We start from the raw sequence: 27,866 nt of genomic DNA, 5'->3' as shown, positions 1-27,866 counted from the left end.
CACTTTACCCCCGAACATCAACCAAAAGCAATTAAATCATAAGATTCTAATTACAATAAAACCCGTCATAGCCATTCTATTGTGCTTAGATTGCTTTTATCTTTGTTGTGTTTGCGAAAAAAAAAAAAAAGACCAAAAAAAAAGAATAAAAAGTAAAATAACAAACAAACTACATAATGAATCACAGGAAGAACAAAAACTCCCGCCTATTAGTAAATCAGACGGAACACAATACTCCTTCATTTCCTTCAAGAAGTTTAATGAAGAAAAAAAATAAAAATAAAATCAGCGGCCTTCCGAAACATAAGGATTGTTACTGTCTGTGTTTTTTGGGAAAAGAACATGGCCGTAGTTCCTCAGTCCCGTGTGCGTATGGGCAATGGATGGAGGTACGTGGACAGCCATTGGGATGGTTGACGTAAAACCAGCAGAGTCGCGTCTTTAAAACATCGGCTGAGAGTTTGCGTTTGGATTCTCTCCGGTGTTTTTCTGAAGAGGTTTGGGACTCTTGGCTCCATTCACGTATGGAAACCATGGCATTCATCACTAGAAAAAAAAGAGATTGGTTGTAGGGCTATTGTGGGAAGAGATTAAAACACCCTTATGTGTTATACGGCGTTTGGGTACACCTGCAGGGGTCAGTACTGGGCCTTGGATTCATGGCTACTTTTGGGTAGTGTAATTACTTACAAGCAATATACACCAAGAAGGAGTTGTTAGAATTTAGTAAAACTTTGTGTGTTATATGTAAGACTCCCTATGCCAGCTGGGTTTCAAAATATATTCTTCCAGGGGGGTGGTCTTCTCAAGGAAGATTTCTAGTATGGTGTATAGAGAATCAGAGACCTACAGAATCCAAATTGAATTTATAGTGTTTTGGAGAAAATATTGGTAAGGGTTGATCTAAACCAGGGGTGCCCAATACGTCGATCGCGATCTACTGGTAGATCGCAAAGGATGTATGGGTAGATCGCGGGATGCAGGGATCCCCGGTGTCTGCTTGTTCACAGTGCAGGCTGAGAATCATCTCCGGACATTGGCAGGCGGGGCTGCCACAGCCCCAGCCTGCCAGTGTCCAGAGATAGTTCTCAGCCTGCACTGTGAGCAAACAGATACTGGGGATCCCTGGGCGGCCACAGAACGCCGCTGTCTTGCTCTCGCGATCCGCCTGGCCCCGCCCACATGCCCGGACCCACCCACAGACACGCCCCGGCCCCGCCCACAGGACTGCTCCGCCCCGCCCTAGTAGATCTTTTGCCTTGGTTAGCTAAAAAGTAGCTCACACACTGACAAAGTGTGAGCACCCCTGATCTAAACACTAGGATGTCGCCATGGATGTAGTAGAGAAGATGACATTTTTCCTGGTGGTTAGACCTCACAAGGGTTTGGTACAACCCCGAAACACGTTGTCATATGCAAACTCCATGTCTGCAAAACCCAAGACAACAGTGCTAACCACTGAGCCACCATGCTGCACCATATAGCGCTGTTTCTTTCTTTCTATATCTTGTTATAAGCTGTCACTTCCTCCCCACATCAGATATCTGACAACTGACAACCAGTCATTGGTCCTGCACCAATATAATACAGGCAGGCTGAGCTCCTGACACCCGACATATGCGTTATGTACTGGAGAACGCTTCCTTTATACTCTAGTAACGTTCCTATAACTTTCTCGCTCTCCATCAGATGATATTACATTTAGGTCGCTGTTTCCATGTTGGTAGAAATTGTATTTGCTTCCTCTGCTGGTGGAATCATTTTACATTTAGCCTCGGGGTCGGTCTACCTGGAGAGCGGAGGGAAGCTGAGGTCATGGCAGTAATTTATTCTGACCCAGAAACGTATTGACGGCTCATAAGGAGAAACACAAGGAAAACAAAGTGCTCTTATTATGTCTCTTATCATCTTATGTAACATAAGGAGAGGTCAGGACAGGTGAGGGGCTAGAGGCGGCCGCCGGGAGTACTTCATTCTCGAAATCTAAAAAAATCATTATTAAAAGTGCAGCCGGCTGATGATTAATCCAGTCTCTATGGTCAGCAATGTAACGTCCAGCAGCCCGGCCATAGATCCTATCGTCTAGCTGTTCACACTCGGTCCTTATCTGTAGTGTAAAAATCCTTGTGTCCTGAAAACTGTCAGCAAGAAGGTGAGCTGCTTCTAATAGAGCGTTATATTATTCTACGCATTCTTGTTCAAAGACTTCTGGTGGTTTAAAGGGTTAATGGCACCAGCTCTGATGGTTTAGGGCAACGATGGGGTTAATATTTGATTCTCTGATGGTCTGGGGTAGTTCATATGATATTTCCTGGTGGTCTAGGGTAGAAGAGAGGGTTAATACCGGGTGGACAAGTGGCTTATTCATTTCCCCGGCTCTGGAAATGGTTCCTGGTCTGTAGCAACAGGTACTAACCTTCTATGGTACCACTGGGAAATATGATATTCATACCTCTTCCACTCTAGACCACAAGGGACTATAATATTCATAACTCTTCCACCCTAGACCACCAGGAATTTGCACCCAGGACCACCACAGAATATAATATTCCTACTTCTTCTACCCTAGACTATGAGAGAATATAATATGCACCCTAGACCACCAGGCAATATAATATCTCTACATCTTCCACCCTAGACCACCAGGAATTTGCACCCACGACCACCACAGAATATAATATTCCTACTTCTTCTACCCTAGACTATGAGAGAATATACTATGCACCCTAGACCACCAAGAATTATAATATTATTTCCCCTCCCAACCTAGACCACCAGGGAATATAATATTCATAACGCTCCTACCCTAGACCCCCACAGAATATAATATTCCTACTTCTTCTACCCTAGACTAAAGGGGAATGTAATACGCATACCTCTTCTACACTAGACCACCAGGACTTATAATTTAATTACTCTTTGTACCCTAGACAACCAGGGGATATAATATTCATACCTTTTCCACCCTATATCTCCAGGGAATATACATGTGCTCCTTGTCTATATTCATAAATCATCTTCCTTATCAAAGAGGACCCCACTTCTATCTCTCCAACAATCTAATAGTAGTTGTAATCTACGCAGTACATCAGCCCAGCCCATTACCTGTAGTCTAATAGACAGCGAGATGATGTTCATTGCCTTTAGGGCTAGTTCACACGGGGGCAAGGAGGCGGATTTTGACAGCGGATTTCGCCTCAAAACTCGCCTCCATATAATGGTGGTCTATGGAGACCACTAGCGTTCTTTTTTTCGCTATCGGCATGTTGCTGATAGCGGAAAAAAGAAGCAAGCTGCCCTTTCTTCAGGCAGAAGCCTCCGGTTTTGGCCCATTCATTTGAGCCGACTCCAGAGGGGGAAGCCGCGACTGCGACGGTCGTGGCAGGCGGGTTTTGATCCGAGAGTGACGCGGCTCCCCGTGTCACTCTCGGTGCCAAAATCCGCCCCACCGGCCCCCCTTGTGAGCGAGCCCTTAAGGTGACAAAGTGATAAGTGACGGACAAGCTTGAGCCCTTAGGAAAGCTGCACAGTTTGCCATGTTCCCTGCATGTGGAGAGCAGGGCAGGGCTATAAAGATTATTAAGTGCTGTTCGCAAGGACCATTTCTGAGGGCTTTGGCCATGGCAGATACTAAATATTTTATCACATGAGTCAGCTGGTCCTATGTATTACAGGTTTGTCATTGATTTCCCCCCGTGACTTCACTGATATAGTTCATAATATCTTGTTTCCCTTCACACATCTATAGCTATATATGATAAAATTACATCTACTTCCAGTCACCCATAGTGGGAGCTATAGAGCTTACTGCATACAGTAATATTCTTATATTCAATAGCACACAATAAGATTGTAAGCTTCCCTTATAACATTTAAAGGAGTGTTCTAATCTTATAAAGTGATAGCATATTCCTAGGAGATGTCATAATATTAAGATCTGGGACCTCAATGACCTGAAAATGAAGGGGAGCAGCACTGATGTAGCGATAATACATAAGGATGTCTGGTGAGGCCATCTACAGATCATAACCTCACACTTTTACCTTGAAAGACCTGGTGGTTGTTCCTCAGCAGGGTCTGCAGACCTCCACATTCATTCTTCAGTCTCTGCAGCGTCTCCTTGTCCAGGACTTCGGCTACTTCCCGTAGTGGAAGACTTTCTAAAGTAGAGGGCAGTGTTAAGGCACTGAAGGGCGCTAAGTTGGGGCAGTGTTTAATCTGGGCACTACGGGTTAGGGCAATAAAAGTTGCTATTATTTGGGGTACAGGATACAAGGACATGCAGAAGAATGTACTTACTCCCTTTGTTCCATAATGGCTCGGCTCCATCTATAGGCAGGTTGTCCTTGTCTTCTGTGTCAGGTCCAAGTAATAACTGCGCCACCTGCAGAACCACCTTATCAATAAAGTCTCTGGGAAGTAACGCACAGTTCCTGACTTGTTCCACTTTGTCTCTAGGTCGGAATCCCGATATCCAGTCTCCATGTTCTGTCTTTAGGCAATTGTTACTGTGAGTGTTTATGACACTATCTGAAGAGTCCATGTTATGTCCACAGTTCCCAGAAACTGCATCACTAGTTATAGCATCAGCTGAGTGACTGGAGATATACTGAGCTCTCTGCGCATCAGCCCGGGGCTCCTCAGCTGCAGAGTAACATCTGGACTTACCTATAAGGCACACCTGTAGTAAGGTAAATGGAAGAAAATATTAACATCCACAGTATAATACAGGATTAGTCCAGGATAAGTAAAGTGTATACACTGACTGTACCAGCAAAACAGTGAATGCAGCTCTGGAGTATAATACAGGATGTAACTCAGGATCAGTACAGGATAAGTAATGTAATGTATGTACACAGTGACTGCACCAGCAGAATAGTGAGTGCAGCTCTGGAGTATAATACAGGATGTAACTCAGGATCAGTACAAGATAAGTAATGTAATGTATGTACACAGTGACTGTACCAGCAAAACAGTGAATGCAGCTCTGGAGTATAATACAGGATGTAACTCAGGATCAGTACAGGATAAGTAATGTAATGTATGTACACAGTGACTGCACCAGCAGAATAGTGAGTGCAGCTCTGGAGTATAATACAGGATGTAACTCAGGATCAGTACAGGATAAGTAATGTAATGTATGTACACAGTGACTGTACCAGCAGAATAGTGAACGCAGCTCTGGAGTATAATACAGGATGTAACTCAGGATCAGTACAGGATAAGTAATGTAATGTATGTACACAGTGACTGTACCAGCAGAATAGTGAGTGCAGCTCTGGAGTATAATACAGGATATAACTCAGGATCAGTACAGGATAAGTAATGTAATGTATGTACACAGTGACTGTACCAGCAGAATAGTGAGTGCAGCTCTGGAGTATAATACAGGATATAACTCAGGATCAGTACAGGATAAGTAATGTAATGTATGTACACAGTGACTGTACCAGCAGAATAGTGAACGCAGCTCTGGAGTATAATACAGGATGTAACTCAGGATCAGTACAGGATAAGTAATGTAATGTATGTACACAGTGACTGTACCAGCAGAATAGTGAGTGCAGCTCTGACCTGGACACATTCCAAGCTTCCACCTTCTGACCTGGATACATTCCAAGCTTCCACCTTCCACAATACTCCACCGACAAACTGAAGAAGGTCTGTATATGACCGAAACGTCTTTTGTCGGATGTAAATAAAAGTTCACAGTATTTGGAAGCATAAAATTCGAGTGCAGGAAATTCATTTATTTATGTGTATTATGGCTATGAGAAGCCTTTTCCTGGCACCGAACGCCTTGACCGAGTGACGGTACACTAAGATTAGAATGCACCAGCAGAATAGTGAGCGCAGCTCTGGAGTATAATACAGGATGTAACTCAGGATCAGTACAGGATAAGTAATGTAATGTATGTACACAGTGACTGTACCAGCAGAATAGTGAGTGCAGCTCTGGAGTATAATACAGGATGTAACTCAGGATCAGTACAGGATAAGTAATGTAATGTATATACAGGGACTACACCAGCAGAATAATGTTGGACTTTTACTGAACTGGTTGAAGGGGTTTTGCAGGATAACTGGGGGTGGTGTCAAATAAAAAAATAAGGATACTCAGCCACCGCTGATCCTCCATTTCATTGGTGTGTTTCCTGTTCCTTCCAGTGCTGGCACTGGAGGTCTCTAGGTGAGCGCTGTAGCCAATCACTGGTCTCAGCAGTCGCATGTTAAGTACCGGTGACTGGGAGTGATGTCATCAGTACCCAAATGCTGATGGTGAAAGCATTGAGTGGCCGCAGTGGTCACCCGAGCCTCTGCAGTTCTGGCCACAACGCTACATTGAGCCATTCCTCAGTTATTCCTCCTAGAAACGTATGAATTGGGAACAGGTTGTTACTGCTACACTTCACAAAATGGGCGTGTCTCTGTAGGGTCAGAACTGATTGGACAGTATGGCAGAGTGCACGGACACCCCCCCAACTGGTTACACCCAGTTGTCAGTTTATTCCGAAATGACGAGGTTAAATAACAGAGGAACAGCACAACACAAAGTTATAAGAAAAGATTATTGAGAATTATTATATTATAGGGAATATTAAGTATCCGTGTCGCGTCTGACACAAAGGGAAGGGGTGCTTACCCTTTTCGTAGATGGGATTCTCAGACAATCCTCTTCTACAACGAATCCGCATTGAGTGCCGACTTCAATGACAAAGTCGAGGTATTCTCTGTACTGCGTCTTCTTACTGGATCTTCGGTTATATTTTCCGTAAAAACTGAAGAAGCAGCATGGCAATACGAAGAAGCGGCAAGAATAAGATGACCTGGAGGAGAAGGAGTCACTCAAGGTAATACACAAACAGACAATCAGTCCATTTAAACTTACTTTTCGAGTGGGCAACTCTGTCTGGTTATTGTAGCTACAGCTAATGGAAGGAAGACATTTTCAAGAGCTTTTCAATTTTCTTCCCAAACCTGAGTCACCTCAGAAGAATACTGCTAGTTACTGGCAGAGGAGAAAGCACAACTGGAAGAAGTCATAGTCATCTTACAAATTTGTCTGAGTGGTTCTTAATGTTAAAGGGGTTTTCTGGGACTTCTATATTGTTGACCTACCCTTCCCTACCTCACCTCACTACCTGAATGGAGGACCAGGGGTAGGTCGTCATTATGTGATCGCCAAATCCCATGTTTGACAGAGATTGCAGCCTCATCCCTGTCGTCACACGGTACAGTCCCAGCTCAGTCCCATTCAAGCGAGCTGCAATACCAAGCACAAGCCCTACTATACGTCCAGCACTGTACTTGTTATTCGGTGAACAGGCCGCAGTGTTAATGTAAGCGGCCTCTTCGAGCAGATGACCAGAGAAGGTCTCTGACTCCAGACCCCCATATATAGGTCATCACTATACAAATCCCCATTCATAGAGAATAAGGTCGCTGTTATTTAGTTATGAATGGCCCCTTGACTATTTTCATCAGCAGAGCGGTGTCCTATATGGAGGAATACTAAGAAGGGAGAGACAGTGAAGGTGCCACTGCTTTAAATCACTGGTGCAATCCCCTTCAATTTCAGGATCACTGAGGGTCGCTCATGTCATACTGCTGGGACCCCCAACGAATAATAAGTGGCTATGCTGAAAAGCTATCCTGCATGGAGTATCATGAACAACATGGGAATACGTTACTGTATATGATCACTAACAGGGAGCAATAGCTCGCACCTATCTGCACTGTATAATCTTTAGAATCTATGTCTCTTTAAGAATATCGTACAGCGAGTATTTACCGTGCGGCGATTACAGGAAGCCATGGCGTAAGCTCATCTGAATGGTTACCGATTATCCAATCCGTGTCTGGGAATAAGTAGTTGTCACTAGGAGTAATAGCAGACTCCTGGGGGAAAGACAGAAAAGATAGAATCTACAGTGGGGGAGCATTAAAGTATAGAAATAGATAACCAAACTTACTGCAATAAAAACAGGTTGTAATATACTTTATTAACAGATTAACAGGTTTTCAAATCCACTTTCTGTCACTTCTCTATTGCCAGCAGAGATCCTCAGTGGAGTATGGGTGGGTGGGCTCCTGTATGAAGCAGTGAAGCTGTGGCGGGAGGGGGGGGGATCATTTGAGACCGTTACCATATTTTTTGGACTATAAGATGCGCTTTTTAGCAAGGAAATATCTCCCTGCATCTTATAGTCTGGAGTCAGGGGGGGGTCAAGCAGTGCTAGGTCTCCCTGACCGCTTGCTTAATGATTGGGAGAAGTGCTGATAAAGCGCTTTTCCCGATCAATGTGAGAGCTAGGTGACTACATTGCTCTCTCCTTCCCTGTCCCACCCTAATCTGTCAGAGAGGAACGCGCATCATGGTCCAAACAAGGACCACAACCCCCAGCTGTGCGGACCCCTGCATGCATAATGCACTTTCAGCATTAACACATGACAACTCCACTGTCAGGGATTGGTTATCACCTCTGCTCCCTGCACAGGAGTAACATGTCTACACTCCTGTGCAAGCAGCAGGAACACTTACCAATACCTGCTGTCGCAATTGTAATGCATTAGAGCTAAAAGGGCAGCAAGATCTTTGTAGGGGACACTGAGGAGCATTATTCTAATACCCCCCCAACACTATAATGTGCACTGAAGCTGATGTCTACAGCGAAGAATTGCGCCTGCGCGGGGAGTACAGCCGCAGGGTGATTTATTCTTAGTGCAGGCATGGACAGCTTTACAACAGGGTGATTTGGCGCACACACACACCCCGGTCCATAAACACATGTGGGGGGTTTAGTGTCCCAAATCGTACAAATGTTTGACATTTCAAGAATCCTTTAATAGCAGTCTTTCGGGCTCAGCATGTGAATGCCCTCACGTCTGGCATTTCTTATTATCCCCTATGAAAAATAATATTGCAACCACAGGGACGGCCGCCACCTCCCGGATTTGCTCCAGTTGCTGAATTTAACACTAAAAGGTTGTGAAGAGGTAAATGTAATGGATGCAATGGCCTTCACCAGGCGAATACCATTAACCTATCCGGGTGTGCGCTCTGCAGAATAAATAAGCTGGGGGTAAGTTAAAAAAAAAAGCTAAACACCCTCTAAGCCATAAAGAGAAGAAATGAAGAGCAGAACACGCGTCATGTAGAAATATCACATAATACAGCTCTCAGGCGGTGTCTGCCGGAGCACATTGTGGAAATGTCACCAGTGATACCGCACAACACTTAGCTTACCTCCAATATAGTTTGTGACCCGTACATATCCCAGATTTTTCTCCTTCGGACATCAATCCCCCGACCTGGATGCTTTTATCACATGTAAAATTAAGAATGCTTTTAAAAAATTTTAAATTAAAAAAAAATATATTATATAATCACATTTGGTTCATTAACCCCTTCCCGACATGCGCCGTAATAGTACGGCGCATGTCGGGTCTGTAACTATGGCGACTGCCCGGGAGCCGGGCGGCCGCCATAGCCGCCGGGTGTCTACTGCTTTAAGCAGTAGACAACCGGCTCTAATGCCTCCGATCGGTCCCCGGACCGATTGGAGGCATTAACCCCTCCGGCGCCGCGGTCAAAGGCGCCAGAGGCGCCATTTTCACAGCAGCGCATGGGCGCCGCCATCTTGCCCGGGATCGCCGGCTCCTGGAGCATGCTCCAGGGCTGACGTCATGTTGCCATGACAGCCGGGAGCCTGTACAAGCCTGTATTAGGCTCTCAGGCTTGTCTGCAAAGTCTCTCTTTTGCAGGCTGGTCTATGCAGCCTGCAAAAGAGAGGATGATTTTTTGCAATGCATTGCAATGCATTAGCATTGTAATGCATTGCATTAGTGATCAGACCCCCTGGGGTTCAACACCCCTAGGGGGTCTAATAAATGCAAAAAAAAAAAAAAAAAAGTTAAAAAAAATATAAAAAAATATAAAAAGAATTAAAAGTTCAAATCACCCCCCTTTCCCTAGAACAAATATAAAAGTAGTTAAAAACTGTGAAACATATACATGTTAGGTATCCCCGCGTCCAAAATCGCCCGCTCTACAAATCTATAAAAATATTTTTCCTGTTCGGTAAACGCAGTGGCGGGATAAATAGTCAAAAGTGCCAAACCGCCGTTTTTTCACTGTTTTGATTCGGATAAAAATTTGAATAAAAAGTGATCAAAGCAATAACATTTCCCGAAAATGGTATAACTAAAAAGTACACCCGGCCCCGCAAAAAAAGACGCCCTATGCATCCCCGTACACTTATGTATAAAAAAGTTACGGCCGTCGGAATATGGCGACTTTTAGAAAAAAAATTTTTTAACACAGTTTTGGATTTTTTTTAAGGGGTCAAAATGTAAATAAAACCATATAAATTTGGTATCCCTGGAACCGTACCGAAACACAGAATATAGGGGACATGTCATTTTGGCTGCACAGTGAACACCGTAAAACCAAAGCCCGTAAGAAAGTCGCAGAAATGCATTTTTTCTTCAAATCCAACCCATTCTGAATTTTTTTCCTGCTTCCCAGTACATTATATAGAATAATTAATGGTATCATCATGAAGAAAAATTTGTCCCGCAAAAATTAAGAGCTCATATGACTCTGGGAGCGGAGAAATAAAAAAGTTATGGGGTTTAGAAGGAGGGGAGTCAAAAACGAAAATCAAAAAATGCCATCGGCGGGAAGGGGTTAACATTCGTTTAAAGCCCCAAACAGACTTTTTATACTGCATTGGGGGGGGGGGGGGGGGCAATTCTAGAACCCTACACAGATCAGCTGTTTTGGCTGTGTCTGGGTGCCAGAAGCAGCAGCAGTTAAACAGGGACCTATTCCAGTAAGGGCGGGTTCACACCTGCGCCCGGCCTCCGCTTTGCAGGTTTCCGTCTTCTAACCGAGAAACTGGACAGGAGACGGAAACCGGCAGTCAGTTTTCAAACCCATTCACTTGAAAAAATTGTCCGCCTGTGAGCATCTTCTGGTCTCCGCGGCAAAACCATTTTTCTAACCAGACACAAAGTCTGACATGCAGGACTTTGGTTTCGAAGACCAGAAGACGCTCACGGACGGTCACTGACTGCTGGTTTCCGTATCTTGTCCAGTTTCTCGGGCAGAAGACGGAAACCTGCAAAGGGGAGACCGGGCGCAGGTGTGAACCCGCCCTCACAGGAGCTGCTGCGTTGCTCCTCCACTACTACAGCTGATCTGTGCGGGATCCTGGTGTCAGAACCCACAGATCAGAATGGTGACCTATCCTGTGGATTGCTCATCAGTATGAAAAATGGATTTGGGGTTAGACGAAGCCACCTGGAGGCTGCCGGAACAGTGGATCTGTGCAGGATCCTGGTGTTGGAACCCACGTATTATACTTGTGGCCTATTCTGTGGGTTGGTCATCAGTATGAAAAATTGATTTGGGGCTGAATAACCGCGTTAACTTTTACTATCCTTTCCATTTAAAGTCAAGTTGTTTGTGCTGCAGACCTTATCTTTGTCCTAATTCTATAACTGGTTGTTATTTACATTGGATTCTATGTCATAGACACAGTAAAGCGGCAGCTTGGTCACGGTCACTGTTTCTACCAGCTCACATTCCTCCCTGTGGTCAAGGATTGTCTGTAGATCCCCAGTTTAAACCCCTTCTCAGTCTTCACAACAAGGACTTCTGAACTACCCCTTCGAAGTAGCCATAGAATATACTCCCACCATCCCACTAATAGTCATAGCATGTGCAGCTCAAGCCTCCACTCTCTACAATGTAGCCCCGGTCACAGGCACTGTCTCTGAATTATACAGAACCGATCACGAAAATTATGATGAATGAAGGATATGAATATTTACCCCTTCCTTGCTTAAAATATGCACCAGAAGTCCATTTCCACATCCCAAGTCAATGAAGGATTGCTTCACTTTCAGCTGTTTTTGTGATCGTTCTTCCTCCCAAAGAACCTGAATCAAAGAAAAAAAATTGAATGAAAAAGTAGCAAAAACAGTCACAAGATGAGTGACCAAAAACTCCAATTCTAAATAATTGAGTCTACCTATACACTATGATCCGAGCATTACCATCATCTACACTCCTTATATACCGCCAAACAAGTGTACCCCTGGATTTCTGGAACATTTTTTAAGTCTTGAGCCTGACAAACCTTTGAGTATACCCGCCCTTTGAGAAGCATGCAGCGTAGCCAACACATCCATCCTGGAAGTCGTCTCACAAGGGGCCCAAAGGCTCCCTAACACAAAAATGGGCACCACTGGTGGAACTGACTATTGATACTGAAGCAAGTAGAAAGCTCCCCCTAGTGGTGGCAAAAGGTAGCCAATAATCCTATATTGATACCGGGGATTAGCTGCTCAGTAGCAGAAAAATTAAGCTCCGATCACTATAAAAGATATATTAATAAATTATTAAGGACACAATATTGAACCTCTGGTGAAAAATCTGAAACATACTTGAAGTATAACCTTACAGTCAATGGGCAGATCTGTAGATCTTTTGTCAATTTTCTTTTCCAAAGCTCAGCTATGATTCATGTAATTCTACTTTAGAATTTGGCAATGAGCCCACAATTTTTGCTTCAAAATCATTTGACCCTCTGCTAAATACAAGGTTCTCTTGATTTTCACACTTAAAGGGGTTGTCCACAAATTTTGGAGACCCTGGAGGAGGCCAGGGGAAACATAAAAAAGAAAAAAAAGATACCTACCGTATTTTTCAGCGTATAAGACGACTTTTTAACCCCCCCCAAACTTTCCTGAAAAGTTGGGGGTCGTCTTATACGCCGGGTATAAGGTGGGGCAGGGGGTGGAGGAGCGGAATCGCAACCTTCCTGTTGCCGGTGGAGTCCTGCAGCAGCGACCGCTCTGATGCAACTGGGTCTCCGCTATACACGGAGGCCCGATGCTAATGCCGGCAAGCAGAATGTACTCTGATTCCAGGCATTAAAACTTAACCCCCCTCCCGTCCACAAAGTGTAAAAACACCCCCCGGGGCCAGTCCCACCCGGCACCATACCTTTAAAGTTGCAGGCCGGCTCCTGTGCGGCGAAGTTGGAGGAGCTGACCTGTTCCGGTGACAGAGAGGAGCCTACTGAAGGCTCCCAGGCCTATCATAGCAATATTACTATCGCGGCTAGTCTATGACCAGCCGCTATAGTAATGTACAGACTCTCCCATAGACGGCAATACACTTGTATTGCCATCTATGGGGACATGCAATAAAATGATAAAAAATAATAATAATTAAAAAAAAAAGTTAAAAAAAAAAAAAAAAGTTCTAAATCACCTCCTTTCCCTAGAATACATATACCGTATTTTTCGGACTATAAGACGCACTTTTTTTACCCAAAATTTGGGGGGAAAAAAAAAGGGTGCGTCTTATAGTCCGAATGTGGCGCCTGGCACCCGCTCTAATAGAGAGGCGGATGCCGGCAAGGGATAGACGCCGGGGCCTGAGACATCGCTGCGCTCCTCTGCCCTGCATGAAGCCAGCAGCGGGAGGAGTGATGCTATTCCGCTTCTCTGTCCCCCCGCCGCTGGCTTCATGCAGGGCAGAGGAGCGCAGCGATGTCTCAGGCCCCAGCACCTGTGATGGCTTCTATCCCTCGCCGGCTTCCGCCTCTCTAGTAGAGCGGATGCCGGGTCAGTATCGGTGGCCCCTTCTCCCCCGGGGCCGGTCCCCACCGGCCCCGTACCTGTGAAGTTGCAGGCTGGCTCCTGCGCGGCGATATCGCAGGAGCCGACCTGTTCGGGTGACAGCCGGGAGCCTAATGAGGCTCCCAGGCCTGTCACGGCTATATTAGTATTGCGGCTGGGTCTATGACCAGCCGTAATACTAATACACAGAATGTCCCATAGACGGCAATACAGTTGTATTGCCGTCTATGGGACTTGCAATCAAGTGACCGCAGGTTCAAGCCCCCGGGGGGGAATAAAATAGTTAAAAAAAAAAAGAAAAGCTTTAAAAATATAAATAAAAGTTCTAAATCACCTCCTGTCCCTAGAATATATATATAAAAGTAGAAAATCATATATCATAAACCACCGGGTTTTTTTTCAATACAAGGTGATCTAAGCAATAGATATTCCCCAAAATGGTGTAACTAAAAAGTACATCTGGCCCCGCAAAAAAACCACTCTATGTATCCCCGTACGGCTGCAGGGTCACCTGTCAATGTGGCCTTGCAGCTGTTGCAAAACTACAACTCCCATATATTAAATATTTTACCATTTTTTGCTTCAAAATTTTTTTCCCCTATTTTCCTCCTCTAAAACCTAGGTGCGTCTTATAGTCCGAAAAATACGGTAAAAGCAGAAAACTACTGTGATACATATACATATTAGTTACCCCTATGTCCGAAAATGACCGGTCTACTTATAAAATATTTTTCCTGCACGGTGAACGTCAAAATCAAAAGTGCCAACCCCCTTTTTCTTTCACTTTTCGCCTCTGATTTAAATAAAAGGTGATCTACGCAATAGACATTGCCCAAAATGTCCACGTGAGATATAAATCCAGGTCATGTTCAGCACAAATATAAAGCCTGGTCCGGTACGCGGTCTCCGGAATATGTATATTTATTCTTAACGACTTACTAATAAGTAGGTTGCTATAGCGACATCTTCATAGACAAACTTCTCCGGATCCGTGACTTCAGGCCAGACCTGAGGGCAAGGAAGAAAAATAACACTAGTAAGAGATTGTGCACAACTGGTATTCATAAAAAGGTACTTAAGCGAGGTTCGGGATTCCGTTCTTCGGGTCCGCTTGGGGACCGGATTCAAAAAGAATCGGAGATGGAACACAAGCGCAGGTGTGAACACAGCCTTGGTGGAAATTTTATTTTATTTTTTTGAAATCCCATATTTCTAGCTAGTGTTCTTGGCTATATTTATTTCTAGGAAATCTGGGAGACAACCAATATGAACGTCACAGAGGTGGTCACTGACTAAGATTTATCAAGGTTTAAGGGCTCGTTCACAGGGGGCAAGAGGGGGCGGATTCTGACACCGAATCCACCTCAGAATCCACCCCCTCACAATAGAGGTCTATGTAGACCGCTAGCGGTATGTTCCGGTTTACCGAAAAAAGAAGCGAGCTGCCCTTTCTTCAGGCGGATTACGCAGCTTAGTCCGCCTCACGACAGCACCCTCCGGACTAGGCCCATTCATTTGGGCCTACTCCGGAGCGGTAAGCCGCGACAGTTGCATTTTGATCCTATTCTGACGTGGCTTCCCGCATCAAAATCAGGACCAAAATATGCAGTCCCGTGCCCCGTGTGAACTAGCCCTTAAAGGGTCACACGGTATAACTTCTGCCTGCAGAGATCCATTCAGAAATGGGGTCTGGTACATAGAAAAGAAGCCCTCAGGCTGATGCAAGTCACGTATCAGTCCAGAATGGTCACCGCTTCCCCTTTATTGGTTTGCTTGCGTTGCGGCGCCCAGCGGTCACATCTATCCCCACTGCCCCAGTGACTATTACTAAATATTCTCCAGATTTCACACACTTTAGAATATATTAAGATCTACGGCACCTCCTGCGCCCTCGGGAGTCAAGAGCACGGTGATAAATGGCTGAACTTCTCCGGCAGTAACTTCTCTAAACTGCGGCGGAGACGTTTCGCCATCAGTTGATGATTTCCTACACTGGAAAAATAATCCAGGGCAAATAATGACAGAATAAGAACCCGGGAAACAATTCATTCTTACGATTTCATAGTAATCTGCGGCCTGGCAGTGACGGATGAGCGCGGTTACCTTCACCATATCTTTGTACTTCTCCTTCAGGCTCTGATACAGCTTGCTATATTTATCCACGCCAATGAGCGATAGGGTGCTCTTAAAGTCACTCCTCTTGTCCTCCGTGGACCACTTTGCCAGCCGCGACAGCAGCTCATTTTTCATCCAGGAGACTTTAGGGTATATAACGCCGTCAGATTCCCAACCTTCTGCATATAAAGTGAATAGGGAGAGTGACCTAGAAAACAGGGATGTGTAATTGTACCTGGAAAACAATGCTGAAAATTCCAGATGATTGTATTTAAAGGGGTTATCCCTTTACGGACACTTATCCCCTATCCCATGGACAGCGATAAGTGTCTGATCGCCCCCGAACAACAGGACACTAAACTGTGTATAGTAGGTAAATATTCATAATAAAGTCAATGTCCACCATTTGTGCGGGACTATTCTATTGAGCTCCACTTCCTCTTCTCAGGCCAGTGATATTGTGTCACATGACCATGCTGCAGCTCAGTCCCATCCTAGGAATAGCGCCACACCTATTCACAGGTTGTGTGCGGCATAGCAAATCAGCCCATATTGATTCAATGGAGCTAAGGTGCAATACCAAACCCTACCCAGATGTGGAGCTATTCTTAGAAGAAATCTGCAGTGTTTTTCTAGTTCCCTTTAAACTTAAAGGCATTTTTATCCATTATAACAGCGATATCTGGGAGGGCCCATTCACATCTAGCAGTAATGGCGCAGTAGCAAGTCACATTTATATCACACACTTAAAAACCATGATGGAACCAGTTTGCTCTGGTCTGGAAGACGTCCAGAATCATGTTCATCCAGAGCCTCCTTATTCATAAAGTATCATGGCAATAAAGTAAGGAGCAGACACATAGCTATACAACAATGTAAATTTACATGTCATGCATGGTGGACGGCCAAGTGTCAACCCCATGGGCAATGCAATGGAAGCCATTAGAGATCGTCACCAATTTTTAGTATGATAGGAGACTAGGGGCGAGTTCACACGTACTGAAAACTCAATGACAATTTACAGTATGATACATGCGGAAAGGGGTTCCCACTATAGACACTTATCCCCTATCCACCGTGCCCCATGGGAATGGACATAGGGTGGGCATTTGTGGCCACCGCTGCATTCACTTCTACAGAACATAAAAAAGTGAATGGAGCGGTGGCCACATATGTATGTATGTTCTCCGTGTACAGAGATCCTTGCAGACGCCTAATCACTGAGGTCCCACTGGTTGGACCCCATTACCCCTTTAAGGATTAAAACTCAATTTTTTGTCCCTAATACAGCCTCTCTGCACGTCTTCTTCCGGTGGTGGCATAGGGCAAAGCCAACTGCACAAGCCCGCCGGCCACAAGAAAATGTACGCTTACACAGTATTGTAAGCGGCCATTTTCTTGTGGCTGGCGGGGATGCACAGTCGGCTGCCGAGGCCTAGAAGTTTGAAGCCACTGCAGGAAGAAGACGCGAAGAGAGCCCGTTTCTGAAGAAGTTGGAGTCGGCGCTGGAGAGTTCTCTCGCAGCATTGGAGACGCCCCCAGTGCTGTTTGAGAACTGGTACCCGCCCCCAGTGCTGCGAGAGAACTTATTTGCATACCGTCGATAAACCAGGATTTCTACCGAACGGTAGCGCTGAGAAGACATCTAAAGGTAGGAGAGGAATAGCCTTTCTTAAGGCTATTCCTACGAGTTAGGGACAAAAAAAAAAAAGAGTTTTAATGATAGGATCCCGTTAAATAGTCATAACTGTTGTGCTTGAGCATCATTTGGTTGAGGCAAAGGTCCTGACTGCCTTTATTACAGTAATTACAAGGGAACCCTCAGGCTCCATCCCAACATAAAGGGGTTAGACTACTAAAGGGTTAAATGGAAAGTGCCACCGGCCCGACAGCGCCAAATGAATGAACAGTTCTGTAAATAAGGGAAGATATAGGGAGAATTAGAAACGCCGTATCGCCAATTCCCGATTTCTAAGGAGAACAAAGATCCTAGAGGCTTAAGGAGACAAGATAAAAAATACAAGGTGAGAAGGAGAACAGAGGGAGGGGAATTTCATTTACATGTTAACAAACTAAACAGAAACGCAGAGTAGTGCGCCCGCCGCGAGGGAGATAAATGTGCCCACGTATTACCCTGGCAAGGAGGGGAGATACACAGATTGTAAGCTCTTGCGAGCAGGGCCCTCACTCCTATTGTTTGATACGTTCTTTGTCACATTGCAATGTGCTGCAGAATATGATGACACTATATAAATAAAGTTATTACTTTTCTTTATTAAGGGGGTCATACATCCACATCCTTTTAAGAAAATATTACAAAATGTCACGTAACGGAGGACTCCTACACTTAGACCACGTCAACTACTCCCAACCATGGTGGCTACATTAGACGCGGACGCCATCATGTTGTGTTTATCTGTTGATCTGTAAGTGGCACAAAATCAATGCAACCTAAAAAAGGAGGTGGAATGAAAGTCTATGCGGGGGAGCGGACAGTGAATCTATTTAGCGGGAGAATAAACGAGTACAATTATGAAGGGATGAGGCGGTGGCCCGAGCCATACATCATATCCCCGACACGGGGCTTAATGCTAATATATACAGTGCAGGAAAGTCTCCCTCCTCCGCTCACCATTCATCATCCTCGACAGGTGCAAGACGGATTTGATAAATGTTGTTTTTCTTGACCTGGAAGTGTCCCTGGCCCGATCCTTCCAGTGGTATAAATGTCACAACGTTGCTGGAGACATCTGGAGAGGGTTTGAGAAGACACGAGACATTACTGACCTGCCATGATTCACCGATACAAAGGTTTCCTCCAATGTACCATCACAGATATACAACGGGCAGAGGGGAAGAAGTATCCTGGCTTCACAAAATAAAGTTTTGGCCCCATTCAGACCATGTTTTCTACATCCATTGAGAAGATCCCTTTAACAGACGCAAAAGGATGGCCAACCATTTATATGGAGTTTAAAGGGATTCTATCATTAAAATGTTTTTTTTTTTTCTCGATAACACGTAGTAATAGCTGTAAGAAAGACTATTCTTCTCCTATCTTTAGATGTCTTCTCTGCGCCGCCATTTGATAGAAATCACGGTTTTCTTCAGTATGCAAATGAGTTCTCTCACAGCACTGGGGGCGGTCCCCAGCGCTTAAACAGCACCGGGGCATCCCCAATGCTGGAGAGTTCTCTCACAGCGATGCCTCCATCTTCTTCTGGAACGGCCTCTCCCTGTGACTTCGCCCAGCGCTGGGGGTCAAACTTCTACACGTACAAAGTCAGCTCTGCCATCGGGCCTTGGGCAGAGCTGACAGCACATGTGTGCGGCCATTTTCTTGTGGCCACTTACCACAGCTTACTGTGTAAGCAGCCACAAGAAAATGGTCGCTTACACCAGCCCCGATGGCAGAGCTGACTGCGTAGGCCTAGAAGTTTGAAGCCAGCTCTGGAAGAAGACGCGTGAAGAGGACGTTCCTGAAGAAGATGGAGACGGCGCTGGAGAGTTCTTTCACAGCATTGGGGTCTGCCCCCAGTGCTGTGAGCGAACCCATTTGCAAACAGTGGAAAACCGGGATTTCTACCGAACGGCGGCGCGGAGAAGACATCTAAAGGTAGGAGAGGAATAGCCTCTCAAGTCTATTCCTACGTGATATTGAAGAAAAAAATAAAAAAAAAAATGTTGTTTTAATGATAGGATCCCTTTAATGTTAAGAAAAACGCATCCATTTCTTTCTGATTTTTTGGGATGGGCACAAAAGTATGATATACTACGATATTCTGTCTGTCCAAAAAAAAAAAAGTTTCCATATTTTTTTTTTTTACCATCATTGATGTCTATGTAAACAGATAGCCAAACATCTACTTCCATTCTTTTGCGTCCGTTTTGCTTCCATTCAATGGATCTGCTAAACGGATGTAAAAAGTGGAATCTGAACAGAGTCTTATCCATGGCACAACATTGCCATAAACTTTTGGTATCAATTTCTTGAGATGTTTAAGATCTCTGCTTGCTGTCATTGACTATCAAGCACAACGCCATATAATTGTATACTGGCTGTGCTTGGTATTTTGCAGCTCAGCGCCATTCACTTGAATGGGACTGAGCTACTGCTTTACCATGTGACCTCATTAGCAGAAGAAAGGGGCCGAGGCGCTCGTGCTTATATTGGCCTCTTCAAGCAGCAGATCGGCACAGGTCCTGGATGTCCGATCACCACTGGACACATACTAATGACCTAAGGATAGGTCATCAATGTGGAAGTCCAGGAAACCCCTTTAACCGGTTAAGGACCAGGCCCAGAAGTACATTAAGGACCGGGCCTCTTTTTTCAAAACTGACATGTGTCACTTTAAATGGCAATAACTTTGAGACGCTTTAACTTACACAAGTGATTTTGAGATTGTTTTTTCGTAACACATTATACTTCATGTTAGTGGTAAACACTAATCAATATTTTTGTATTTATTTATAAAAAAAACTAGCAAATTTGATGGAAATTTGGAAAAAATTGCAATTTTCAAAATGTGAAATTCTCTGCTTTTCAGGCAGATAGTCATACCATCCAAATACATGAATAAATATTATCTCCCATATCTCTGCTTTATATCGGCATCATCTTTTGATTGTCTTTTAATTCATTTTGGATGTTACAAGGCTTACAAGTGTAACAGAGATTTTCCAGATTTACAAGAAAATTCCTCAAATTAATTTTTTAGGGAACACTTCAGTTCTGAAAGGAATTATAAAGGCCTATATAATAGAAACCCCCATAAATCACCCCATTTTCAAAACTACACCCCTCAAATTATTCAAAACAGCATTTGGGATGTTTGTTAATCCTTTAAGCATTTCATAAGAATAAAAATAATATGGAGGTCAAATTTAGACATTTCATTTTTTTTCACTAATACATTCATTTAGACCTAAAATTAACACATTCACAAAGGGTTAAAGGAGAAAATGCATCTGACAGTTTATTGTGCAATTTCTCCCGTGCACAGAAATACCCCACATGTGGGTGTAAACTGATTTTTGGGCACATGGCAGTGCACGAAAGGGAAGGAGCGACACTGGGTGTTTGAACAGCAGATTTTGCTGGAATAATTTTCAGGCACCATGTCGCATTTGCAGAGCCCTTAGCGTACCAAAACAATGGAAACCCCCCAAAAGTGACCCCATTTTAGAATCTACACCCCTCACAGAATTCATCAAGGGGTATAGTGAGTATTTAGACCCTACAGTTGTTTCACAGATTTTACTAACATTGGAATGTGTAAAAGAAAAATTACTAAAATGTCACTTTATCCCCAAAGTTTTCATTTTCACAAGGGGTTAAAGGAGTAAAATCCCCCCAAAGTTTGTTAAACAATTTATCCTGAACATGGCAATACCCCATATGTGGCCATATTCTGCTGTATGGGAACATGGCGGGGCTCAGAATGGAAGGAGCGCTATTTGGCTTTTGGATGGCAGATTTTGCTGGAATAATTTTAGGTGCCATGTCGCATTAGCAGAGCCCCTAGAGTACCAATACAGAGGAAACCCCCTAAAAGTGATCCCATTTTGGAATCTACACCCCCCACAGAACATATCAAAGGGTAGAGTGAGCATTTTGACCCTACAGCTGTTTCACAGATTTTATTAACATTGGGACATGAAAATGAAAAATTACTTTTTTTCCAACAAACTGTCAATTTAGCCCCAAATTTTTCATTTTCACAAGAGGATAAAGGAGAAAAAGCTCCCTAAAGTTCGTTACACAATTTCTCCTGAACACAGAAATGCCCCATATGTGGCCATAATCTGCTGTATGGGAACATGGCGGGGCTCAGAATGGAAAGAACGCTGTTCGGCTTTTGAAGGGCAGATTTTGCTGGAATATTTTTCAGGTGTCATGTCGCATTTGCTGAGCCCCTAAAGTACCAAAAAAGTGGAAACCCCCTAAAAGTGACCCCATTTTGGAAACTACACCCCTCATAGAAATTATCTAGGGGTTTGGTGAGCATTTTGGCCTCACAGCTGATTCACAGATTTTATTAACAATGGGACGTAAAAATAAAAAATTACTTTTTTTTCCAATTAATCGTCCATTTAGCGCCATATTTTTAATTTTGCAAGTAGCTGAAGAATTAAAAGCATCCCAGAGTTTGTTACACAATTTCTTCTTAACACGGCAATACCCCATATGTGGCCATAATCTGCTGTATGGGTACATGGTGGGGCTCAGAATGGAAAGAGCGCTGTTTGGCTTTTAGAAAGCAGATGTGGCTGGAATAGTTCTCAGGTGCCATGTCGCATTAGCTGAGCCCCTAAGGTATCAATACAATGGAAACCCCCCATTGTGACCCCATTTTAGAAACTACACAGGTGACAGTAAACTGGAATTCACCAAGAAGTGACCCCATTTTGTAGGGACAATTTTAGGGCCTCTGCAAATGTGACGTGGTGTCCAAAAACAAAGAATCTAAATCTGCACTCCAAAAGCACATATCGCTCCTTCACATCTGCGCCCTGCTGGGTACCCAAATAGCAGTGTATGCCCACATGTATGACACTGGTGTACCCCGGATAACGTACTTAATGCCATATGTGGGTAGAAATGGCTGTTTGGGCACAGCCGGGCACAGAAGGGAAGGAGCACTATTTTGGTTTTTGGAGCACAATTTGGTTTTTGGAAGTCATGCCACTTTTGCAAAGCCCCTGAATTGCCAATAAAGTGGAATCTGCAGACATGTCACCCCATTTTGGACACTACCCCACTCATGGGATTTATCAAGTGGTGTAGCGAGATTTGCCATTTTAGTGCCCGATATGTTGTGCCCAACTTATGTCAGCAGAGACACTCCAAAAACTGGTAAGCGGGTATCCCGGGCACAACAGCTTTTAGAGCGTTCATCTCTGATACAAGGCAGGCACAACATGTTACGCACAGAAATGACGGATTCCTGGAAAAATTGTCATTTTCACCTCTCACAATCAGCTTCGTATTCATTTATAGATAATAAGTTATAGCAACACTTGGGGGTTAAAAATGCTCTCTGTACCCCTGGATAAATCCTTCAGGGGTGTAGTTTCCAAAATAAGGTCACATATCAGGGGATTCCACTTTACTGGCGTTTCAGCTCTGCAAAAGTGTCATGGCATCCAAAAACCAAACCGTCTGTGCTCCAAAAACCCAATAACCCTTCTTCCCTTCTGTGCGCGGCTGTGCCCTAATATCAGTTTATTCCCACATATGACATTACGTCCGTTATCCCGGGTACACCAGTGTCATACATGTGGCATAAACTGTAGTTTGGGCGCACAGCAGGGCGCAGAAGGGAAGGAGCGCTATGCGGCTTTTGGAGCACAGATTTGGATGTTTGGTATCTGGACGCCATGTCATGTTTGTAGAGCCTGTAAGGTACCAGAAAAGTGGATTCCCCAAAGGAGTGACCCCATTTTGAAAACTGCACCCCTCAAAGTATTTATCAGGGGGTGTAGTGAGTATTAGTATACCGGACGTCACTGCACAGCGGATGGCGAAGAGGGAATATATAAGCTGTGCGGAGGACATTGGGAACACCAAATTCCCTACTATGTCCCAGGAGCTCCTATGATTGGGGGAGTCACTTTGGGGGTCACTTCTGGTGTTTTTTCGCTCATAAGCTGTAAATTTGGCGTGTCCCCTGATATTCGCTCGCACAGCTTATATATTCCCTACCTGCCGCAGCCAGTTGTGTTCTAATAATTTGGCGATTTTTGGGGGGTTTTGCCTTGACATTGCTAGATGCTATATTTTCTTTATTCTTCTGGTGACGTTGCCATATAAGGGCTTGTTGTTTGCGGGATGAGATGCATTTTGTAATGACACCATTTTTGGGTGCCTACAACTTACTGATTACATTTTATTAACTCTTTCTTGCTGGATTAAAAAAAAAAAAAAAATCAATTCTGCATTGTGTTTTACATTTAAAATTTTTCGCCATGCAGCGTACAGTATAAGTAACATGTGACCTTTATTCTGCGGGTCGGTACGGTTACGGCGATACCTCATTTATGTTATTTTTTTATGCGATACTAAGTCTGCAGAACAAAAACACATATGGGGACATAAATCAATGTTTTTTGCATCGCCATCTTCTGAGAGGCGTAACATTTTTATTTTTCGGTTGACAGTGTTGGTTGAGGGCTTATTTTTTGCAGGACAATGTCCGCTTTTTATTGGCACTGTTGTGGGGTGAATATGACTTTTTGATCACTTTTTATAGCATATTTTGTAGGATGAGATGGCAAAAAATCATTACTTCCGGCGAGTTTTTTCCGGTTTTTTTCCCCCGACGTTCACCGTGTACATTAAATATTATTTCAGTTTTATTGTACAGGTTGTTACGGACGCGGCGATACCAAATATGCATTGCTTTTTTTAATTTTTAGTGCTTTTTTTTATAGAATTCATTTTGTATAGAAAAAAGGGATTTTTGGACTTTAGAACTTTATTACTTTTTTCATACACTTTTTTTTTTTAAAACTTTTTTTTTTACTTTTTCATGTGTCCCTTTAGGACACTTGAATCAGTTGATGCTTTGATGAAAGCATCAACTGATTCTGCACAATAGCAGACAGGACACGAGCAGGACATGAACCTGCTCGTGTCCTGTAAGCTGCAGAGGAAGTGAGCTGCATCGCTCACTTCCTCCATCGCCTGGCAGGATCACCAGGTATGTGGGGGCTCCGGTAGTCTGGGGTCACTGGCCAGACCCCAGACTACCTTTTACTGACATTGGCACCCCCCGATCTCACCGCAGGGGGTGCCGATCACTTTCAATTATCGGCGGATCCCTTTCGATCGTGCCGTGATGTTTGACGGCGCGATCGATAGGGTTAACACGTCCAGTCGGACTCAGTTCCGACTGGACGTTATGGAGGAAGGGGTTAGGTGTTAGTAACACCTAACCCCTGTCCCCCCCGCACCCCTCCCCCCGCCAGAAAGGTACCTAAAGGCCGGACGTATTTCGGCAATAGTCCGGTCTTTAGGTACCAGCACATAAGGCCGTAAATTTACGTACGGCGGTCCTCATGTGGTTAAACAGGACTGATCTCCTCTTCTGACGGATCTCATATAATACATACTTGGAGCATTTTTCATTTCCTTGACCCATGTTTTATTACAGACAAAAAATATATATATATATATATATATATATATATATATATATATATATTGTCATTAGAAGAATGGTGAAAATTGAATAGATGATCAATTTCAATCAAATAGTAAATTCCCACCAGCTGTATGTTCTACCTGCAGCTGCCACTAGGGGGAGTGCAGGAGATTTTTACATACAACTATATAGATAATAGATAAATAAAATTAATGCAGTACGTAGTAAGGTGCATTGGTATATACTACAGTAGGTCTATGGGCAGGGGGTGCAGTCGTACTGGGGCCCATAAGCACTGGCATCAGTATTGAGATTGCAGCTTCCATCTGTCCCATAAACCAAGGAGACCCAAAGATTACCCTAACCACACTAAGGTGGATTAAACTCCTTGGCCCCCGTAACCATCACTATCAAAAATACGCTGTAGGGATGAGGTAGGGGGCCCGGACAAAAGATTGCACCGGGGCCCACAAGACTTTAGCTACACCACTGTTCATAGGCTACAAAAAAATTACCTGGGTTCCATTGGCTCCTAGGTAGGACCCAAATGATACTCCTTAGGGGGGTCAGTGTGACCACAATGTAACAGAGAAGATGTATACAGAACCTTATCTACATACATGACTTATCTACGCACCAGTAATACATGTACACCTCCAATTTGTAATGATATGCTCTTATGTCCTAATCTACAGAGCAAAGTTAACAAGGATTTTTTTTTTTTTTAATCAGGGGTGGTTTATGCAATATAAAGTGGTTGTCCAGGAGATACAGTTTCTTGCAAGTAGGCCAGAGAAAGTGGGAAAACATTTATAAAAAAAACAAAAACCATACCCCCTGTCCCTGGTACTCTGGTGCTTCCCACCACGGTCCAGTCCTGCTGTTCCAGGGGTCTTGTTCCAGCGGGAGTCCTCATCACATGCAAGCGCTGAGGACGCCACTGGATGCCATTCACATACGTCACGTTGTTTTCTTAGGCACCAAGTCCTTAAAGTTGGACCACCACTGATCTATAATGGATACTCTACCTTAAAGGGGTTGTGTTCCCTATCCACCATAGGAGACTTGGGACACTATCTATTCCACTCCCCCTTCCATCCTTATTGGGGTTGAAGCATTAAAGGGGCTCTATCAGCAAAATCATGCTGATAGAGCCCCACATATGCGTGAATAGCCTTTAAATAGGCTATTCAGGCACCGCTAAAGTTATATAAAACTACCCCCCAGTTTTAAAATAAAACAGAATATGTTCACCTTACCGAATATGCACGGTGGGTGGGCATTCAGGGTCCGACGTCAGCTTCAGCCTCGCCTCCACTTCCAGCGATGTCCTCGGATCCCGTCTAACTCGCGAACTGACATTGATAAAAAAAAAAAAATGGCACGGGTGTACGCTGCTACTACAATGTCAGTTTGCAAGTCAGACGGGACCCGAGGACATCGCTGGAAGTAGAGGCGAGGCTAAAGATGACGTCGGACCCCGAATGCCCGCCCCCCGTGCACATTCGGTAAGGTGAACATATTCTGTTTTATTTTAAAAGGGGGGGGAGGGGGTTAATATAACTTTAGCAGTACCTGAATAGTCTTTTTAAAGGCTATTCACGCATATGTGGGGCTCTATCAGCATGATTTTGCTGATAGAGCCCCTTTAAGGACACATATCAGCCATTCAAAGGTATCCCCAGCGATCAGGAGAATGAGGTACTGAAAGCCCCCCATGCCCCCTCCTTGTGAATGCAGCGACAGGGCACTTGCAAGACCATTCACTGCTATGGAGCTGCCGGTGATCAAGACCAATAGCAGTGAATGGAGCGCCGATGCTACAAGTGCACTGATGTTCCATTCACAAGGAGGAAGCATGGAGGACTTTTCAGTCCCTCTTTCACCCGGGGGTCCGGCCGTCAGCAACCTGACATTTATCCGTTATCATGTGGATAGAGGTTAATTGTCCTTAATAGCACAACCCCTTTAAGTATAGGCCATCAACCCTTAAATGGTGGATAACCCCTTTAAGGGGGTTGTCCCATTACAGACGCTTATTCAGTATCTAGAGGATAGCAGATAAGTGTCATATCACTGGGGTCCCCCCATATATCAATGGCGCAGCAGTGCGCTTGTGTGACCAGCGGTTCCCTCACTTCTATGGGGTTGTCGCTTCAAACACTTCTGTATGGTGATCAATGTCTTGAATGGGACAACCCCTTTAAGGCTCACTTACTTGGAGACACTTTAGGAGCAGTGGTAGTAAATACTTACCAGCAGTGACACCCCCACTTACCACTGAATCTGCATCGTGCACACACCGGCAGCAGACAGCGTCCATTCCAGGGTATAGCTTTAGTAATTATCTCATACAGGGAGGCAATTATACAAACATGGCTACCCAAAGTGGACAGCGCCTTTAAATTGTCTGCGTATAATGCTGTTGGTGTGTCTGGCTGTATTCACACGGTGCTCACCTCTCACCAGCAGCTCCCTCTGGGGCTCCGTGTTTAGATAGTGCGGGTTTGCCTTTGGGATGATGGTCCTCAGTATGACAGCCCCCTCCTCATACCCCCTGACCCGGCCGAGCACCTCCTCATCTCCTCCAGGGCAGCTCAGCCCTGACAGCAGCGTCTTCACTGCGGCTTCCTCCCACTTCTGTTCCACACAGGAGCCGCATAGCCTCTTATTCAGAACCTGCGGCTTTTCCAGCCACACCTCCACCGCAGCCCAGAAACCTGCGGGTAACACGGAGCCGGGATCCCGCACACTTATCCTGCCCAGCTCCGGCATCTCCAGGCTACAACGTGTGTACACACTGCGGCTCTCAGTACGGACGTCACCACCTCATCTGACAATACTGACTTTGTCTCCATAATAACAGCCATTTTGCTGGAGCCTATCCTCTATCTGTTCCTAAATGATTGGTCTTCGTAAAAATGGCGTCCACCTGCGATCATAAAC

The 27,866-nt window shown here is 44.5% G+C and overlaps 1 protein-coding gene across 1 annotated transcript; it reads right to left on the bottom strand.

Moving 5' to 3' along the window:
• Nucleotides 1–287: 287 nt before the first annotated feature.
• On the bottom strand, nt 288–27,710 carry TRMT44 (tRNA methyltransferase 44 homolog). The gene is made up of 11 exons (XM_075260621.1): nt 27,380–27,710; nt 18,404–18,521; nt 15,760–15,979; nt 14,596–14,664; nt 11,839–11,946; nt 9,248–9,319; nt 7,793–7,899; nt 6,644–6,827; nt 4,300–4,681; nt 4,044–4,160; nt 288–546 (listed from the first exon to the last, which is right to left on the bottom strand). Exons 1-11 carry the CDS (start codon nt 27,693–27,695, stop codon nt 314–316), a joined length of 1,926 nt encoding a protein of 641 aa, XP_075116722.1. The 5' UTR covers nt 27,696–27,710; the 3' UTR covers nt 288–313.
• Between the last annotated feature and the right edge of the window lie 156 nt (nt 27,711–27,866).

Source organism: Leptodactylus fuscus, chromosome 1, assembly GCF_031893055.1.
Source record: "Leptodactylus fuscus isolate aLepFus1 chromosome 1, aLepFus1.hap2, whole genome shotgun sequence".
Lineage (NCBI taxonomy): Eukaryota > Metazoa > Chordata > Amphibia > Anura > Leptodactylidae > Leptodactylus > Leptodactylus fuscus.
The sequence above is the reverse complement of the archived record's forward strand: the minus strand, read 5'-3'. Positions and strand labels throughout refer to the sequence as shown.